This window comes from Pogona vitticeps, chromosome 12, assembly GCF_051106095.1.
Source record: "Pogona vitticeps strain Pit_001003342236 chromosome 12, PviZW2.1, whole genome shotgun sequence".
Lineage (NCBI taxonomy): Eukaryota > Metazoa > Chordata > Lepidosauria > Squamata > Agamidae > Pogona > Pogona vitticeps.
The window spans coordinates 20,557,090-20,577,746 of NC_135794.1; the positions used below are offsets into that span (position 1 = coordinate 20,557,090).

Sequence of the window (20,657 nt, forward strand, 5' to 3'; positions counted from 1 at the left end):
CAAATGACACGTGGCCTCTTTATAACTCAGGAAATACCTGCATATCTTCTGCTTGAACATCAGAACACAGGAACATAATGTACAGTCTCAAGGCAGTTGCTTTCACAGAAGTTGCAAGCCGACCAGTGTTATTTTTGCATTCTTTAATCGGCAGTGACTCATATGAGCTTGGTCTGAGAATTCAAGGCATTGAAATGCAGCCAAAAGACAAAATCTGTCTGTTTGGTTATTTTATCAGTAAGTTATCTTCGAGGACCTTTATCTGAAGTTTATAACATTGATGTATGAGGGCGTTCCTCCGCTCCTGGTCGGGAACCAATGGCCTGTTGGCCCAGTGGAGCCCAGAAAGTACAACGCTTCTCCATGATGCCATGTAATGTGCCACTAAAGAACTAATATGACATTTATTGAGGACCAGGGGAAAGGTTGAAAGGGGTAGAGATCCATCAGGGCCTTTTCATTGTCTAATATGTTACTTAGAAGCTTTTTAGAAGACTGGGAATTAGTTACTAAGTAACTATTCATATGATTCTGTTGCTTTTCCTTCCTCCTTGGTTATTTTATGGCTGCATGGTCAAATAATGAAGAAAACACACATAGCTTTGCATGCATAATAATGCCCCAGATTTAAAACTCTGGGAAGTTCTATTGTGAGAATCAGCTTGGATATCGTGGTGCCAGTATATGCAGTCTCATTCTTGAATCAAGCTGATTCTTCAGGCAAGAATAACAGTCACATGCAAAGTAGAGAAAAGGGGAAATCTTTCCATTTAAAGCGATTCCTTAATCAAAACCCAGCAAAATGCCAGAAAACAGTGAGCAAGCTTCCAGGTTGCACAGAATTCTTTATCACATGGGATGGCAAGAAAAATGGTAAGGACAAGGATGAGAAAGCTGGTTTGTTGCAGCCCATAAAGCCTGCATTCGGTCTGTTGAAAGAGGGAGTATAAAAGACAGACAAATTGGGCTGCAATGGCTTCTATCCACTTATTTAGGAGTAAGCTTCATGGTATCAAATGCAAGTTGCTGCTGATGCATATAACACCGGTCTTTTTAAGCTGCAATTCTGCGTGCACCTTGCTGAGTGTAGACTCCAATTAATTTCAATGAGACTTCCTGTTCTGTGAACATATGGATTAGGCCAAGAATGGACAATATTTGGCCTTCCAGATTCCAACATCCACTGTGGTGTCATAGTTGACTTGGTACTTGGGACAATTAATAACTGCATGCTGTTCAGTCAATTCATAATGTGGCAATAGCCCTCTCCAGGGCTCTCCAGGTAGAGAATACTCAGGTTTCCCTCCTCCTGGGACTGCATGGCTTACCTAGGGCTATACAGTGGTGCCTCGCTTAACGAGCGCACCGTTTAACGAAGAATCCGTATAGCGATCCCTTTTTGGGGATCGCTATACGGATGTGCCCCAATCGCCGCACTCGCTTTGCGACGATTGGGGCGTCCGGTGGCCATTTTGGAGCCGCCGAACAGCTGATCGGCGGCTCCAAAATGGCCGCCGCATGACCCGAAATGGCCCCTATCAGTGTTTTCGCGCCCTCCCCTTGCTTACGGAGGTCGCGAAAACGCTGCGGGGGGGGCATTTCGGGTCATCCGCGGCCATTAAAATTAAAATGGCTGCAGATGGCCCAAAATGCCCCCCCCGCAGCGTTTTCGCGACCTCCGTAAGCAAGGGGAGGGCGCGAAAACACTGATAGGGGCCATTTCGGGTCATGCGGCGGCCATTTTGGAGCTGCCGATCAGCTGTTCGGCGGCTCCAAAATGGCCGCCGGATGCGAAAACATTGCTGGAGGGGTAAGTTTGGACGCTTATTGGAACGCATTAAACTAAGTTTAATGCGTTCCAATACGCTTTCCTTACCCGCACAGCGATGTTTTCGTATAGCGAAGGTTAATCCGGAACGGATTAACCTCGCTATACGGGGCACCACTGTATAATAGACTCACTCTTCTCCTAGGAGACACAGCAGAGAATCAAATTCCCAACCTCTGGCTCCACAGCTGGATACCAAACCCACCGGGGTATCCAGGTTCAAGTTCACAAGAAAGCTAGTCACTTCTTTGGGAAGTGACTCAACTTGGCCGACTTTCCATGGCTGTTGCGCATAAAACTATATCTGTATAAAAGTGATCGCTAATATAGTCGACAGATTACTTTTTCTTTTGAAACACACCCTCAATAGCTCAGAGGTTGGGAGTGCAAACCCACCACCCCCACCACCATGCCTCCTTAACAAAGGGCTGGATTCGATGATCCATAGGGTCCTTCCCCGCTTTGCCGTTCTAAGATTACGGTGATGCAAGAGACACTGGACATCGCTCACTCCGACATGATGCCAATGCCGGAAATCCATGGGGAAAGCAGAATCGTAGAATTGTTCAGTTGGCTCCCTCAATATCACATTGGTAGGAGGCAGAGTTAAGGGGGAAGGTATGATTATTAACCGGTAAGCAAAACTAATATTTTGTTAAAGAATTTGTAGAGCTTTTTTTTTTAATGCGTGCAAACAGTATTATTCCAGATTCAGCACCTGGTACAGTTGTGTTCAAAATTATTCAACCCCCACTGAAATTGAATGTTTTGGCCATTTTGACATTGATTTTGATCATTCAGTCATCTTGCTTACATTTACATGAAAGAGGCACTTGTAGGTCAGAGAAATATAACCTTAAGTTTATAATGAAATAACCACAAATGTCTTTTCTGTGCTCACATCATTATTAGTTTTTATTCAACCCCCAAGTGACATTCAATCTTAGTACTTAGTACAACATCCTTTTACAGTTATAACAGCTTTTAAACGTGAAGCATAGCTTGACACAAGTGTCTTGCAGCGATCTACGGGTATCTTCGCCCATTCTTCATGGGCAAAAGCCTCCAGTTCAGTCAAATTCTTAGGCTTGCGCACTGCAACTGCTTTCTTTAAGTCCCACCAGAGGTTCTCAATCGGATTTAAGTCTGGTGACTGCGATGGCCACTCCAAAATGTTCCAGCCTTTCCTCTGCAACCATGCTCTAGTGGACTTGGAGGTATGCTTGGGATCATTGTCCTGTTGAAAGGTCCAACGTCTCCCAAGCCTCAGTTGTGTGACGGACTGCATCACATTTTCATCCAATATCTCCTGGTACTGAAGAGAATTCATGGTACCTTGTACACACTGAAGCTTCCCTGTACCTGCAGAAGCAAAACAGCCCCAAAGCATTATTGACCCTCCGCCATGCTTCACAGTAGGCAAGGTGTTCTTTTCGTCATATGCCTTGTTCTTCCTCCTCCAAACATAGCGTTGATCCATGGGCCCAAACAGTTCTAATTTTGTTTCATCAGTCCACAGAACACTATCCCACAACTTTTGTGGTTTGCCCACATGACTTTTGGCATACTGCAGTCGACTCTTCTTATTCTTGGGAGACAGCAAGGGGGTGCGCCTGGGGGTTCTGGCATGGAGACCTTCATTACGCAGTGTGCGCCTTATTGTCTGAGCTGAAACTTCTATACCCACATCTGACAAATCTTTTTTCAGTTCCTCAGCAGTCACACGGGGACTTTTCACCACTCTACGCTTTAGGTAGCGCACAGCAGTCGAAGTCAGCATCTTCTTTCTTCCACGACCAGGTAGCATTTCAACAGTGCCCTTTGCCTTGAATTTGTGAATGATGCTTCCTGTGGTGTCTCTTGGTATGTTTAACTTCTTTGCAATCTTCTTATAGCCATTGCCCTTCCTGTGAAGACAAATCACCTCTTCTCTTGTCTTCCTGGACCATTCTCTTGACTTCACCATGTTTGTAACCACACCAGTAAATGTCTAGAAGGAGCTGAGTATCACAGTCATTTTAAAGCTGCCTAATTGGTGCTTATTATGCTTGATTGGTGCTCGGTGACATCCACAGGTGTTTTCAATACCTGATCGAAAACACCTGAATGAACCTCTCTTCTTCAGAGTGGTAGTCTTTAAGGGGTTGAATAATTGTGGCAATGAAGAAACCACAAAAGAAACATTTACTACTGTATTACATAAACAATTGATGTTATTTTAGTTGCATTTGGTTCTTTAAAACATCCTTGTAGGATTTCATTCTGAATACAATTCCAAATGTACACTATAGTCCCTAAACCCCTTTACAGCATTGGGGGTTGAATAATTTTGAACACAACTGTATTTCAGAGTACAACTGGGAATAAAACACTAAGGGGCTGTCATTGAGTCTGTTTTAGCCACAGAGGAGGGACTGGGGGACTTCCAGATGTTGTCAAATTGGCATTATATCTCACCATTGCATATCTTAGCTGAGACTGATGGGTTTGGGGTCCGATACCATGGGTGAAGGAGCGAGAGGTTTCTCAACCCCGATGCAGGCCATATTAAAGTAATTGTCCGAAGTTCTTCACACAACAATCCACTGCTCGTCTTCAAAATCAACCCACCAGATCTTTTGGGGGGGAATTTAACAAGCACGGTATGAAAGTGTCTGTCTTCACTCGCTCTTCACCTCTGATTCGCAAGCATAGTGCTCTTGTGTGTGGAGGTTCCACTGAAGTATGACGGATACCCTGTTTCCCTGAAAATAAGCCCTAGTAGGATTTTGAAGAATGCTTGTTAATATAAGCCCTACTCCAAAAATAAGCCCCAGTTAAGTGAAAGCCTGCCCTCCACCCTTGTGCAGCAACCAGAAGATGCTGACAGGACTACGTTTGAATAAATTTAGATAGTGGTATATGAAAACGAAACAAAACATCCCCTGAAAATATGCCTTTTTAAGAGCAAAAATTAATATAAGACAGTGTCTTATTTTTGGGGAAACATGGTAGACATTGGAAGATTGATCCTTCCTGAAATTGCCTAATTGATTTTTAATTTTTTTAAAAAAAAATCCTTTTGTCAGCCCAGATCAGTTTAATGCAAAGAGAGTTCAACTGCATTAACACAATTAATTGTATTAATTAATCAATTGCATTTAAAAAAACCCACGCTAGAAAAAGATTAATCCCATTTAATTGCAAGCCAGGAAGAGCTGCCTCGCGCTGCAGCACTCTGCAAAGAAAGTCGTTTGTTCGAAGCAGATCCAAAACTCTGCTCACTGTCACCCTTCCAGCTTCGCTTCCATTCTGCTGTCTGGAGCCTTGGCGCTCAAGACACACGGGATATGATGCAAAATTCCCTGAAATCCAACTTGGTTATATAATGGGACGGAACCTCTATCTTCCAGCAAAGCTGTCTCGGAGTCCCATTGCACTTTCCAAATCTGCTGGTTCTCCCCCACTCAGCCACCCCCCACCCCCACCCCCGTCCCAGACAAAAGGTCTATTAATTCCTTGTTCTTAAAAGCAGGAAAGGCAAGGAGGACCAGCTGGCCAGCCACACCCTCTCGCAACACACCCCATTCTATCCTCCCTTTCACTCTTATCCATCTCTCTCCCCGCTGTGAATTAGTATCCTATGCCTACCCTGGCATGTGCTTCTGTTTGCGGTGGGGTCGCTTCCTTAGTCTCCGTCCTTAGGTAGGCAGTGGAGGGATTTTATGACCCCATGGCTTCCAGTCTGCTTGGAAAGCTCAGTGGTTTAGACATCTGGTTGGGAGTTCGATTCCCCCACGGTGCCTCCTTGACTTGATGATCCAGAGGGTCCTTTCCCTTTCTGCCGTGCCAGGGTGATGGGGAGTCTTACACAGGATGGATGCTCTAAGCAGCTGTCTCATCAGCTTAGTTTAACTATTTGAAACTGTAGAAGCACATGCTTATTCATTATTGAATACCCCTTCCATTAAAGAAACAACAGCACCCAAACCTATCATGAAGAAAGTTAAAAGTAGGATCCTTTTCACTTGTCTGCTAGATTTCTGCAGGCAGAACGTTTTTCTTTTAAGGCACAGAAGAGCTTCCCTTTCTTTGAGTCACCTACTACGGGCCAGACATGGGTTGAAAATGAGGCTGGGGTTTTCATTTAATTCATAATCAATTAGGAACAGTCTTCTACTTCCTCGGATTGTGAGCCTATACTGTACTGTCAACACCCACTGGCAGAGGTTTTCCATGATGTCAAGCGGCCGTTTTTCCTATCCTTACCTGGAGGCAACTACATATAAAGCACAAGTCCTGCCAAGGAGCTGACATCTCATAGGTTCTCTTGCCAGTTACAGTTTGCCCTCAAATAGTTTAATTTAAAAAAAAAATCAGACAGAGCGCCTGTTGCTTTGTGTGTGTGTGTGTGTGTGTGTGTGTGTGTGTGTGTGTGTGTGTGTGTGTGTGTGTGTGTGTGTGTGTGTGAGAGAGAGAGAGAGAGAGAGAGAGAGAGAGAGAGAGAGAGAGAGAGAGAGAGAGAGAGAGAGAGAGAGAGAGAGAGAGAGAGAGAGAGAGTGTTTTAATGCATGGAAATGAATTTCTTCATCCTGAAATGAAGTTCGGCTCATGTGATACAGATCAGATGGTCGAGGTAGTTTGCAGAAAAGTTTGGCAAGCGTTTCCAAAACACGGAAACTCGAGCAATGTTTAACAGGGAGGGGTCAGGAGGGCAACTGCACGCCAGGCCAAGAACTGCTGGTGTACCAAAAACACCCGGAGGGCTCCTCATGAGTAAAGGGTGACTTATCAATAATAAATGTGTGCTGGCCAGCCGATTCTGACTTAGGGCGACCCTTTCCAGGGTTTCTCGGTAGAGAATACACAGAAGTGGCTTTCCCCTTCCCTTCTTCTTTGGGCATCTTGGGAACCGTGCAGCTTGCCCAAGGCCACCCAGGCTGGCTCTACCTGCAGGAGGTACAGTGAGGAGTTGAACACACAACCTCTGGCTCAACTTAGACCACTGAGCTATCAAATCAGCACTGCCTAATGAGTTGGATTTCCTCCAGATTACCTACGGCAGCAGAGGTGGGGGCATGGATAATACAAATGCGTGGGTGCTAAGTTTTTGTAATTTTTGGGAACATAACATCTCCATACTTCTACCAGGCATTGATGGAAGCAGAAGCCTCGGTCTCAAGCACAACACTGATGGAACAATTGCCGTGCATCAGAAAGAGGCTTGGGCAGCCCCTGATGGTTTTTGTTTGCTGAACAGCACATCCTTCTCCCACAACTGGAATTCAAGGCAGGGCACAACAACGTGGGCTCTTAAAAGGTGTAAATAAAGGGACACTATAAAGAAAGCTGACTGCTGAAGAATTGATGCTTTTCAATTGTGGTGGAGGAGATTCTTGAGAGTCCCCTGGACTGCAAGGAGAACAAACCTATCGATTTTGAAGGAAATCAACCCTGAGTGCTGCCTGGAAGGACAGATCCTGAAGCTGAGGCTCCAATACTTTGGCCATCTCATGAGAAGACTCCCTGGAAAAGACCCTGAGGTTGGGAAACCGTGAAGGCAAGAGGAGAAGGGGATGACAGAGGATGAGATGTTTGGACAGTGTCATCGAAGCGACCAACATGAATTTGACCCAACTCCGGGAGGCAGTGGAAGACAGGAGGGCCTGGCGTGCTCTGGTCCATGGGTCACAAAGAGTCAGACACAACAACTAAACAACAACAATAAATACATTTCTTAGCAGTCAGCCAAATGCCATTGGACATATAAAGAAGGAGGAAAGAGCAAATGAGAAAGACAAAGAGTAAAAGCCTCTTTAGCCTGCCTTGTAAGGCATTCTCCATCTGGGAGTGTTCACTCACAAAACCCAAAATTGCCACTCGTCTCTGCCTGGTTACTTGCTGTCTGCTGGAATCTTGCCCTCTTAAATCAGATTCCTTCTTTGGAGCCTAACCTTTGCCAACCTTTCTTGGCTGAAACAAGACTGAAGGTAGGAAGAGAGATCGCCTGCTCTCAAAATAAAATTACATGTACAAAACCCAGCTAGACTGGCATCTGAATTTCACTCTGATGGCAAGCCAGCTTTGGCTGCGTGGCACACAGATCTGTTCCCCAACATCTTTCTGCTCCGCGGCGCCCGAGCCTGAATTAGCCACCTCTCTCTCTCTCTGCCTCTTGATAGGGCCTGCTCTGAAGGGATTTGAGAGTCCTCCTCTATTTTTCTCTCTTTTTTTATTGGCACCCTTTCATTTGATGAGGACGGGAAGGGCTTGAATCAGGAAATCAGAATCTACTTCTGAATAGCATGGTGACCATAAGGCATTCTGCCATCTCTGGGAAATGTGTCCATGGCTCTGTTTTACTTCAAAACTGAATGGCACAGTGCCACTACTTTGCAATTAGAGGGAATAACGATGAACGCATGTTTATGATTTTCTCCCCTTCGGCTCTAGTGCTCGAACACAATTTGGAGCTGACAAGAGTGCAAAATATTTTGCAGGAAACAGAGGGCTTCATGAAGATTATTGTTGCTCTGTTGCACCTCTGGATCCACTGACCTTGTTACCTTTGGCAAATCGCTGGCATGCAATTGCTGTTGAGGGATCACAGTACAGTCAGTGGTGGGGGCAGGATCACAGACGTGGTGGATCCCAACAGGTCTTGCGAGGACCAGCGATGGAAAGGACAACACGGTGCAGGGGGTGAAAGAACTGCACTGGGTTTGGAAACCCTATGTCACGTGGCCCGTCCGAGCCACGAAACGGATTCGGTGAACCAGAGCTTCTCTCCTCTGCCGCCACCAATGTTACTGTGAGGATAAAAGCAGGGGGGAAGCAAGCCAGGGGCACCACCTTTAAGCTTACGACAAGGCTGCACGGGGTGACCCAGATGCAACCAATACACACAACACCCCGGTTCTTGGCGGAGAGACTTCGTCCCGGGCGTCAAAGTTGGAACAAAGGAATCGGGAGAAAAAGAGAGTTCATCTTCTTGACCCTCTGAGAAATTTCAGAAGTGCATCTGCACATATTCAAAAGGGCAGTGTAATTTCAACGGTAGTCAGACGGCGATATTCTTTTTAAAAGGAAAGAAGAGGACGGCCACAATTTCCAGGGAAAGCCAACCTCCCCTCAGATTATAATTATTTTCTTAACAGGCAAAGCCAGGAGCCGATGTGGCTTTTGAGGCAGCGACGAGGGTGGCTGGATGAGGCAGGCATTCCTAGTGTAACCTTCTACATTTGTGTCCAATAAGGTTGGGGTTTATTTCACACCTTTTACCTCTATGGTTTAATTATTATTTGTTTTTACTAGTTTACATCAAACCCTAACAATTCTTACAAGATTAAAAAAGAAGTTGGGGCTGGTCTGGAAATCTTCCTTTGGATGCAACTACCCCTACCAGCCTTTTAAAACCATACATATGGTGGAAAAAAACACACACACCCTTTTCTACGCCGAAGGTAGCAGAACCGCAGTGGAAAAATCAAGCTGTAGGCAAGTAGGAGCATTTGTCTCTGTCACAATTATTTCCAGCTACTCTCGCTTTTTCCTGGATGACAGAGACGCCTCACGGCTCCTTCCAGACTTCCGGCACCCTAAGCCGTTCTGGATGGCCTTTTTTTTTTTCCCTGGGGCCAGATGTTCCAGAGCGTCTCCGCTTCATCTCACTGGAACTTGTTCTCTTGGGCAAACAATTCATCAGTCATCTTGTACGCTTGGATCGGCAGTGGGCAGTGGCCCGGAGTGGCGGTTTCACAATCCCAAAAGCCATGCTGCCCTCATGAGGGCTTAGCGGAACAAGGCAGGAAGGAGAGTCTTGTTTCTCTTTCCAAACAGCTGGCTGGTTTCATTTACTCGCCAGCGAGGACGACAGAGGTGGAAAAAAAATCTCTACATCGTCGCCATCTTGGTGTGTTTCTCCAAACTTCACCGGCACTTACTTCCGATCCTCAGCTTGTATGGAACTGCAAAAGCCTTTTTCTTCAGCACTGAAGTTTGTGAGCCTTTCTATGCATTATCCCTCACGCTTGCATTTGTTTATGACCTTTTACATAATATGCCTTTTCCCTCCACGACTAAATCAATTTTTCCCCTCCGTGCACACATTTCAGCCTTTTGCACTGTCATGTGTGTGTAGTTTTGAGTGCCCGTTATTTCTCTGAAACAGTCTGTAAGGCTTGCAACTGCTTGAGGCAACGTATCATTTATCCTTGTTCTGGCTTTTAAGAGGTGCAAAAAGCTGCTTTTCCTCAGATTGTCATATTCAATTCAGTTCTTTTCCATCCCAACCACTGACTGGGATCCGTTACCGGGGCGGGGGCTGGTTGTGCATTCTTTTACATAATACTTTATTCTGGTAACTTACGCCTTTGTAAGCATTTCAAACCAAATGACAGGGTGTTTCCTTGAGTGTCTGGGGAGGCTTCTGTCTCCTTTTAAGTCTCCCCCACCTTCATAAAGTTATTTCTATATTTCTGCAAACCATCGAATTTTCCCAAGCATGCTGCTACCTTTTACAACCAGCATAGATCACACCTTTTGCTACATAAGACAGAGAACTTTGTCAATCGTTCTTAGAAACCAATCTGTTGCTCACAGATCCTTTTAAAAGGGGAAATGGTTATCACGGCTTATAAATACTGTTGTGAAAAGCAGCACTTAGTAACACCTAAGCTATGCTTTTCTTTTTGCTACTTTTTAATTAAAAAAAAAACAGAACAAAACACCAACACTCGTTGAAAACATAAAACCCCATAAAACCCCAAAGTGTTTCTTAAGAATACACCAAAAAAAAAACCCCACTTAGGGGTTTTGTACACTTTACCCACTGTACTAAAAAGTGACAAATTTAATAACCACAACTTTGTTTTTTTTAAAAAGTTCTCTGGAAACACCGTTAGCAAAGAAGCAATATGTTATAAGTTAAAGTACTGTTCCTTTGCACATTCCTTCTAAGATCTAATAAGGCTCCACCAGGTTGCCTCTTGACCACTACGTCCAACTGAACCGAGGCTCAGAGGAAGGACAAGGTGTTCTGGGCCACTGGCGATGGTTCGGAAATGTTCCCAGAAGCATGTGCACCATGGAATCCTCTCCGTAGGCACAAAAATGAGAATAACCATTTCACAAAGGCTCCAGAGACTGACCTGTTCCAACCTGATGCCTCCCAGAAGTTGGAGACTACAATTCCCAACATCCTAGACCATTAGCCATACCAGGCTGGAGAGCTAAGTGGCCCCGGTTGGCCTTGACCACAGACGTGAAATGGTAGATGATTTTTTTCCCCCTGAATGAACAAACCCTTCAGATCCTGGAAAATAATCTTTACCCTTGCAGGCCTATTCTAATGCAACCTTATTGGTTGCCCTTAAAAAAAAAAAAAACAGATGCTGCAACATAAACTTTCTTCCCTGCTTTTATCATTTTTTTCAGCAGAGGAATCGACTCCTGCAGGTTGGCCGGGAAGAGAAACAAGGAAAAGAATGGTTTCTCCACCACCACCCACCACCATTTTGTACAGATAAACGGATGTCCAGTTTTCACGTCTGTTGTACACGCACAAGCCTGGTTCAGCTTCCAAGGGAACGGAACTTACTACTTGCTTTTTAAAAGAAAAATTAAATAGATTTACTCTAAGCACCCCTCCAAACCCACTCTGGAGATCTACAAAACTCACCAATACACGTTTCCCATGCCAGAGGGGGCCTCGGGGGGGGGGGGGAGGAGAGATAAGGCCACTGCCCTCCACGACCTTACTATGGCCACTTCACAAAGTTGTCCAGCAAATGTGAAAGTTATTGAATTATACGAATATTTTATTAACAATGGCCTGCAAGGGGGATGGGTGGGAACACTCTGTCCAGAACAAACAAGCCACAGACAAATAATGTAACTCGCTTCACCGTACAGTTCTATGCATCTTTCCTCAAATGGTAAGTTCAATTGGACTCTCTCCATGCCCAGTCTGTATAGGGCTGTAAGCCTTAAGACCTGTTTATTAAGCTAGAATATAGAGATTTTTTTGCATAGAAAATAGGCACAGAAACAGCTGTGTTGCGAATGTTATTTACAATTTTTGTGCTGCCGCGCAAAGCAAATGAAAACAACAGAGAATATGGCAAGAACTGTCCCCAACGGGCAGTCTGTAGCTTCAGTGGCCCTCACTGGTGTGGCTCACCATTGACAAGGACCACGTCATTGAATGCTGCTTGTTACAGGGAGGTCATCCGCGGATTTCATTTGTGTCCAGTCCTACAAACCTGAGAGGGCTGAGCCCCCACACTTAAGTTCAAAAATCAGAAGAGACTAGAATCTCAAGGTTTCCCAAAGGGAGGAGTAAATGGGGAAGCCAGGACAGGAGATCCAACATTTCAAGCATCTTGCGAACTTCATATCTTAATGGCATCCTTTAGCTGTACTAACTTGGCTTCCCTTTGCTGGATGTTGGTTGGTTGCCCTACCAGTAGAAAAACATCGCTCTGGCAGCTGAAATGCTCAGATCATTTGGCATGTGAAAAAGAGAAAGCACCGCTTTTCCAAACATGCTTTCCCCCCTTGCAGAGCATAAATGAATTTTAGAGGAAGGTTCAAGCCTGAATGCTTTTGCAAAGTTAAGTTTGCTCCTTTTCTATTACTCGGGGTAAAAAAAAATGGAGGGAATACTAGGCTGGCCATGCTTGAATTTCAAAAAGATTGAAAAATCAATCAAGAGAAAAAACTAATAGTAACTCTGCTCCCAATTCCTGTCAACTTCCATCATTTCTTTCCTGCTTTCAAGTTCTTATTAACTGCATTAATTCAAGTCTACAAAAAACTTGCAGTTTACAAATGTGGGAGATGGTGCTTTTATATCCACAATTCAAAATGCCAAGAAATGGCTCAGTAATTACTGCACAATATAGGGCCTCCGTTGGCAGCAGGAAAAAAGATGCCAAGCTTTCCATAGTAAAGGGCAGCCTGGATGTTGGCAACACGGATGGCAGCAGTCTAGATGACCTACGCAGAATACCCTCTTGTGCTCATCATCATTTACCAAGTGACACCACACAAGGGAAAATCCCAGAAACTGCCTCCTTTTTTTAAAATCAGTGTATCCATAACAAATGTCTCCCTTTTTGGCCCAGGAAGCTACAACACTGTGTCTACTTTGGAACACTCTTGTGGGTAAGCTTGTTCCACACATGCTCAGCTTATAACAAAGTCACTGTTTTTACTATTCTGAAAGCCTTTTTTGAAGATCAAGATTTCAGCCTCTGCAGCCTAGATTCCTTCCAAAATAGAATAAAGCAGGTGGGGGGGGGGGGTCAACCTTTCTCTTTCAAGATAAGCAACATTGGTCTTTTCAATTTATTTAGTCTGTTATAAACCTGGGGCTGTTTAGGGTTGTTTGTTTCTGCAAGGGGGGGAGTTTTATGTTTTAAAAATTGTAACTAAAAAACACTTTGCCCAAATGTCGTCAAATTCAACACAGTGCAACAGCACGCGGTCTGCTGTATCAGTGCCAGATTTGGTAGTGATCCAATGTCTTATTTCAAGGTTACAATTTCTGCTTGGGCTGCCTCCCTTTCTAGAAGTGCCTTGTAGAATGTTGATTTGCTCTGCTGAGCAATAACATCGCTGCACGAGAGATAATAGGGTTCATTCCACACACCTTTGAGACTACTGTGGTGTTCATGTAACCTCTCCACTTCCTTCTCCTTGAATCCCTGTGTCAAGCAACCCACAGACTTCCACAGCTGTGGGGTTCAGTTAATGCCTGCCAGTGCCCCAGGAAGACACCAGCAGAACTAGCCTCATCCACCCGATGAAGGGCCTCTGCGTCCTGGTCTCCATGAGCAAGTCCCACCACCTTCTCCAGACAAGGGGTTGTAACCTGGGAAAAGAGGGAAGAACTTGACCATCGGGCAAAACAGGGGAGATGCAGCACAAGGCATGAAAGAAAGTCAGAGCTGTTCAGAACCAGTAGTGGCAAAAAAAGGAAGTGTCTATATCGTCTAGATGGAACCTGGGGAAAAACCTGCATCAATCAACAAGGGATTCCTCTAGCAATTTTATGCACGCAAGTGCACGTAGACAGGTTTCAAACTGCAAGGTTCCTGCTATAACTTTCTTCCTGCAGCAACATGTTCCCAAAACCCATCAGAGACAGCAACCAGCCTATTGTCCTTCACATGTGCCCCGTCTCTGGTTTATCCATGTCCTTCCTACAAAGTTATGCTCGCAGGGCATCGATCTTGTCCCAAATGAGCAAACAATGCACCCTGAAGCCTGCTTCTTCAGCAGAGACCACTTGATGGGGAAGCGACATGAATGGTAGCCGTCAAGAGAACACCATGCAAAAAGCTATAAACAATCTGAAAACCCATTTAGTAGAGCATTTACCTCCGTCTCGTAAAGGTCTTCTTCTGGATTTCGGTTTCGATTCAGCAGTCGATGTTGAGGCTCCAGGTTCAGGCTCCTGACATGCAGAAAAGAGTGACTTAATCCCTGGTTCGTCCTCTAATTTGAAAGATGTCTTTGCTCCCTCCACCATCAAATACTAACCTGGTTCTGCCTGAACGTTGTCTTGTAACTCTTGCCTTCCTGCATGCTTTCCCACATGGCTATCTTTTGTCTTCTCTTCTCCTCTTCAAGCTAAGAAGGGAAACACAGGTTTGGGCATTTCAGAATTCGGTTGTGAAGTTTATGCCAGGCCTGCACAAGTTGGATGACCCCAAGAAAACTGGACCCCGGACACCAGAGGGCTTGGCCAGCTTCCTTTTCTTAAATTAATTTTTATTAAACAAACATTCAACTGAAACAACATAAACCTAACACCACAATAAAATAGAATGACGTAATACACCAGTGCCACCTTCACCCTCAGGCTAGCATTAATAATATTTTTAAAATTCATTCATTCAATCCATTTTCTATTCAAAACGACATTGTTTCTTCCCTCAGTGTATCCCCCCTTCCCTTTCTGAAATACATATTCCAAGAATACACTCCCTATTTTCTTAAAATCATTATTTTTTGATAGGCCTTATTGTCCTATCACATGCCATTTTATCATTCATTGCCATGTCCCATAGTTCTCTATACCATTCCTCTAAATTAAGCTGGTTATCATTTTTCCCGTTTCTTGCAAAAATTAACTTTGCTGGTGTAACCATTATTACAATTAAATCCTCATTTTCTTTCAACAATTGATGTTTCTTAACCTTGTTCAATAAAGCCATTGACAGGGACATTTGAATATTTAATCCAGTTATTTCCCTTATTTCTTTACAGATTTGCTTCCATTCTTTCTTTCTTACTTCACATAATCACCACATATGTAAATAAGTCTGGGGCTTGGCCAGCTTCCAGTGTGAGCCTGGGAGTCTAGCTGAAACAGATGGGCTTTGGAACCTAATAGGCTGTGATACAGATATCCCCTCTGTGGCTCTACTCATAGGAGGCCCAGTGGGGAATCAGACTCCCAACCTCTGTCTCCGCAGCCAGGTAACTCAAGCATTGAGCTACCCATCCAGTTTATGAATTGCAGTAAGGAAGTACTTATAAGTTGTTGTTTGTTGTTTAGTTGTTAAGTCGTGTCCGGCTCTTCGTGACCCCATGGACCAGAGCATGTCAGGTCCTCTTGTCTTCCACTGCCTCCTGGAGTTGGGTCAAAGTCATGTTGGTCGCTTCAATGACACTGCCCAACCATCTCATCCTCTGTCGTCCCCTTCTCCTCTTGCCTTCACACTTTCCCAACATCAGGGTCTTTTCCACGGAGTCGTCTCTTCTCATGAGATGGCCAAAGGATTGGAGCCTCAGCTTCAGGATCTGTCCCTCCAGTGAGCACTCAGGGTTGATTTCTTTCAGAATGGATAGGTTTGTTCTCTTTGCAGTCCAGGGGACTCTCAAGAGCCTCCTCCAGCACCACAATTCGAAGTACTTATAAATACTTACTGCTTTTTTCCAGATACAGAGCAACAGTCAGCTTTACATATTTTCTTAACTCACAGGTCTACGGGTAAGATGGGAAAAATGTAAAAACTGGCCGCTTGCTGATAATAATTCTTTTGATAAAAGGCTGAGATGTTACCTTTCTCTGTTTTTCTTTGAATTTTTCTGCTTGTGCATCCAACTCGTCTTGCATTCTCTTACGGGCCGCCAGCAGAGCTTCTTGCTGTCTAACCACAACATCAGGATCTAGACAGTAGATCAACAAGAGGTCAACAAGAGCTACTGTATCCCAAGAAACTGAAATGCTCTCGCACTATCCATACGGGGTGCAATTTGCTCCCCTTATAACTTTATCCTCAACTTAATCTAGTCTGCCAGCAGTGCTCTGCGTTTATAGCTTATTGCTTTCGTTTAGCTGCATAGTTTGTCTGAATAATCCCAAATGATCATTCCAGCACAGGTAGGGATAATTCATTAACTCAAAAGCCACTGCTAGCCTGTGCATATTCTACCCTGATCCAGAAAACAGTCTGCCAAAGCTGAGTGGTAGTCCCAACTTTGAGCAGGCCCAATGAATTTAATGGGGGTTGCTCAACAAGGCCCATTCACCTAGCTCCAATTAAGCGCAGCAAATGGATTTGGTTCAGTGAGATTCTCCTTACTAATGGAGACCTCTGGGACCTCCTCCTTGCAGCGGCCTGACATGGGGATGATGCTAAAATTTAACCATGACTGACAGGGATGGGGATTCACCAGAGATCTGTATGATGTGGGACAAGAGGCAGTACCAAAATATCTGCAGGACCCCAGCTGCAGAACCATACACAGAGAGACAACATTTGTGGGGTTCTTTAGAACAATGATCCCCAACCTGGGATAACCCAGGTGTTCATGGACTACAACCCCCAGAAACCCCAACCAGAACAGCAGGTGGTGACGGCTCGTGGAAGCTGCAATCCAAGATCTCCTTCAACCCAATCTCTCCTTCAATTAGCTCAAGGCAGCCTTGATTTAATCATCTCCATCATTAGTGGATTTCTATGACATTTAACGCTTTCTCTGCAACCTACAATTTCACACTTTCTCTGCAACCCACAAGCAAATTGAAACATGTTTAATAATCTCGTCTTTCTCGCCAGGTTACTCATAAACAGGTCCAAACTCACTTATAAGTTCAAACACAGGCTGCAGGGGAAAATATGACATGTCATAGAAATCATCATCATCATTTTAGAACTGCTCATTGAGTCCAGCCCCGGTCAAGGAAGCACACTTATTTGTTATATTTAAATCAGCCCTCTCCTCCAATTAGCTCAAGGCAGTTATGATGTACTATAGACATAGCCTATGTGTATAAATACATATCAACTCCTATTGTTAGCAAAGCCAATTTAAATAAACATGAGTAGAACTTTGCATATGGATCTACTTAGGTGCCTTGTGTCACATACATAGAAAAGAAAAATATCACTCTCAGTGAAAATATATTAAAAGATATCAATCCAGCCTCATACAAACCAACGGCTGTTGCATCCAAGCGAGGCACTCTAGTGCTTCGGAATCTTTTGGCAAGTTTTTGTGCAAGTAGATAAACAGCAATCAGGGTGAAGAGAATATACCAGCCATAGTCTGCAAGCAGCGAGCCCACTAAGAAAAAACAAAAAACACAGACATAAGAATTTGCTGCACATATTGGGCAAACAGAGAAACCCAGTGTGGTATAGTGGCAGATCTGGACAGACCCAGGTTTGAATCCCCAGTCGGCCATTGAAGCTCACTGGAGGAGCAAAAACCACTCATTAAATATCTCGCTTCCCTTGAAAACCCCCTTAGGGTTTGCTACAAGTCAGCTCCAACTCGATGGGACCTAATTAACTAAGTGGGCACAGAACAGAGTGGGAGAACTAGGGACACTGAAGGCCCAGGTTTGAATTCCTGCTTGGCCATGGAAGGAAACCCATCGGGGTGGGGTGGCATTGCCCAAATGCACATATACACATGCGATAGGAAACGGTGGCCCACTTTATCAACGACACTGCCCAAGCTGGCAAATTATTCATTGACACAACTTTTGAGGAGCTGCCAAAATACAAAGTGATTCTCATGTGCATTTTGCACGACCGTCATCACCACCATCGTCAAGGCTTTGCATTTTCCCTACCTGGAGGGGGGAACGACACTCCAAAGCCACCCACCCATGAAGCACACCTGTTTGCTTCCTGCCTTTCCACCTCTCCTCTGAGCCCAAGACTTGCTGACGTGGCTCCCCGCCCCTCTGCCCACAAGGTCCTCACAACCACCCTTGCGGGGTAGGTCACTCAGGTGGAAAGAGAGGAAGAGAAAGCAACCCCGTCAAGGGCAACCTGGCCAGTTTCACAGTCCAGTGGAGATCCCTCAAGTCCCAGCCCTGGGAGCAATCCTGAACCCACACCCACTCTGACGAACAATACTACTGATTTATAGCCTGCTTGCTTGCTTGCTTGCTTGCTTCCTTGCCTATCTATCTATCTATCTATCTATCTATCTATCTATCTATCTATCTATCTATCTATCTATCTATCTATCTATCTGTCTGTCTGTTGCAATTATAGCCCAGTCCATTATTTATTTATTATTTATAGCCTAGTCCAGCCCCCTATTAATTTCTACATCACCACCCACTCTAATAAACAACACTATCGATTTATAGCTTGCTTACCTACCTACCTACCTACCTAATTACAGCCCAGTCTATTATTTATTTATCTATTTATAGCCCATTCCAACCCCCTATTAATCGCTAGATAACACCAACCCTAAGGAATATTTATTTAGAGCCCACCCGTTTATGCCTCTGCAGCATTTGCAAGCCCTCCCCAGTCCAAGCCCCTATTCATCTCTACAACCCCACCCACTAATGAACAAAACCACTGATTTATAGCCTGTTTGCTTGCTTATTGGCTTTATCTATCTCCCTATCTATCTATCGCAATTATAGCCCATTTATTTATAGCCCAGTCCAAGCCCCTATTAATCTCTACACACCACACTGACGCTAATTAATCATGTACTGTTCATTTCTAGCCCAATTATTTATTTATTTATAGATTTAGTTTGACTATATTAATTTATATATTTATAATTTCATATATTTGTATATAAATATTTAATATCTGTGCCTTCCTTCCCAGCCCGGGGGAGGGGCGGACAAAAAAAGGGTCCCTTTTGGGGGGAGGGAGCCCCAAGCCCCGTCCCATTCCGAGGTCTCTCCCCCTCCCCAATTCTCCTCACCGGCGTGAAGGACGAAGCCGGCCTCCGGGGGGCTCCCCTCCAGCCCCGCGCCCGCCGCCGCCGCCGCCATCTTGCCGCAAATGACCAGGAAAACAGCCCCCCCCCCCGCGCGCTCCTTTCCCGGACCGGACCTACATCCGGGTCCTCCTCACTCCTGGCTCCTCAGCCAATCAGGAAGGCGCACCTCTCTACTCCTTCTCGCCGCCCAGGGAGGAGAGTGGGGCAGGGCGGGCCAATGGGGAGAAGGGGCGGGGAAAACAGAACCGCCCGCGACCAATCAAGAGTCACGGGCAGGGGGGAGCCAATCGGAGGTTGGGATGGCAAGGATGACTCGGCTGAATGAACGGAGGAGGGGGAGCGGTCTGCAGGCCTTACGAGGGCGGGGTGAAAAGGGAGGGAGGTGGTTCGCCCCCTAGTGGCCCATCAGGGTGGGTACCGCTAGGCAGTGGATGATGCAGGAAAAAAAGAGGTTCCAAATATCTTAGCCAGATTCTTTTCTGTGTGCGTGAAAATTGAGCTTCAAAATCAGGATTGCAGACTTTTGCAGGACCCTGCTGATGTGCTTCCCCCAATACTGTTGGACAAAAGGTGCCCATCGTTCGGATCCTGCGTCCCCCCCCCCCATGTACTGTTGGAAACACTACTTTATTTATTCAATTTTTATCTGGCCCATCTAGACTAGGTCTACTTAAACCGTTTGTAGACCTGGCAGGGCCCACTTGGATCTTTCCACGTGTTAAAATTCAGGGAAACCACCTTTTCTTTTGGTCATCCGTTGAATGCCGTTTGTCACAAAATTTAAGATTTTATTTTTGCTGACTGGAACCACAATTCTATTGTTGGGGAAGATCTTACTGAACTCAAAGGGCCTTGGAGTGTGTGTGTGTGTGTGTGGGGGGGGTCATAACATTTGCCTTTGGATTCCACCAGGAGCACTTTCTGATTTTGTTTCAGGAAGGATCAGAGCCCACAAGTGGACGACACTGGCCATTTCCCATTCCAAAATTCATCTAAGGCCTCAACAGAATTGCTTGCGAAGGTGCAAGGAAACATGCCATGAACCAGCAGGAAAACCATAAGCCTCATGGTCATCATAATCAGCCTTTGACTCCTGCAGAGGTTCCAGTCAGTCTAAGTCCACCAGCTAGTGATTAATTCATCACAACAGAACTACACAGAGTTCCTCCACACCCAGAACACAATCACTCATTCGGCAGAGATGATCAGTACCAGAGTGTGCCCAGCAGGCTTGAATGGGGACAGATATCACGTCACCCATGGACAACAATCCCATGATAGCAGGTAGTTGTAGGCCAACAATACCACTTTTGTCATCGGGTTCAACTCTAGGGGGCAGTGCTCATCCCCATTTCCAAGCCATAGAGCCAGCGTTTTGTCCAAAGACAATCTTCCATGGTCACATGGCCAGTGCGACTTAGACACGGAACGCTGTTACCTTCCCACCGAAGTGGTCCCTATTTATCTACTTGCATTAGCATGCTTTCGAACCGCTAGGTTGGTGGGAGCTGGGACAAAGTGACGGGAGCTCACTCCGTCGCATGGATTCGATCTTACGACTGCTGGTCTTCTGACCCTGCAGCACAGGCTTCTGCGGTTTAGCCCGCAGCACCACCACGTCCCTAAT

General features: G+C 45.2%; 1 protein-coding gene across 1 annotated transcript; it reads right to left on the reverse strand.

Annotated features, from left to right (window-relative positions):
* Window positions 1–11,603: 11,603 nt before the first annotated feature.
* Window positions 11,604–19,151, reverse strand: SELENOS (selenoprotein S). Its single transcript, XM_020781735.3, has 6 exons — window positions 19,013–19,151; window positions 17,261–17,389; window positions 15,882–15,988; window positions 14,354–14,443; window positions 14,192–14,267; window positions 11,604–13,682 (listed from the first exon to the last, which is right to left on the reverse strand). Exons 1-6 carry the CDS (start codon window positions 19,080–19,082, stop codon window positions 13,603–13,605), a joined length of 552 nt encoding a protein of 183 aa, XP_020637394.3. The 5' UTR covers window positions 19,083–19,151; the 3' UTR covers window positions 11,604–13,602.
* Window positions 19,152–20,657: the final 1,506 nt, after the last annotated feature.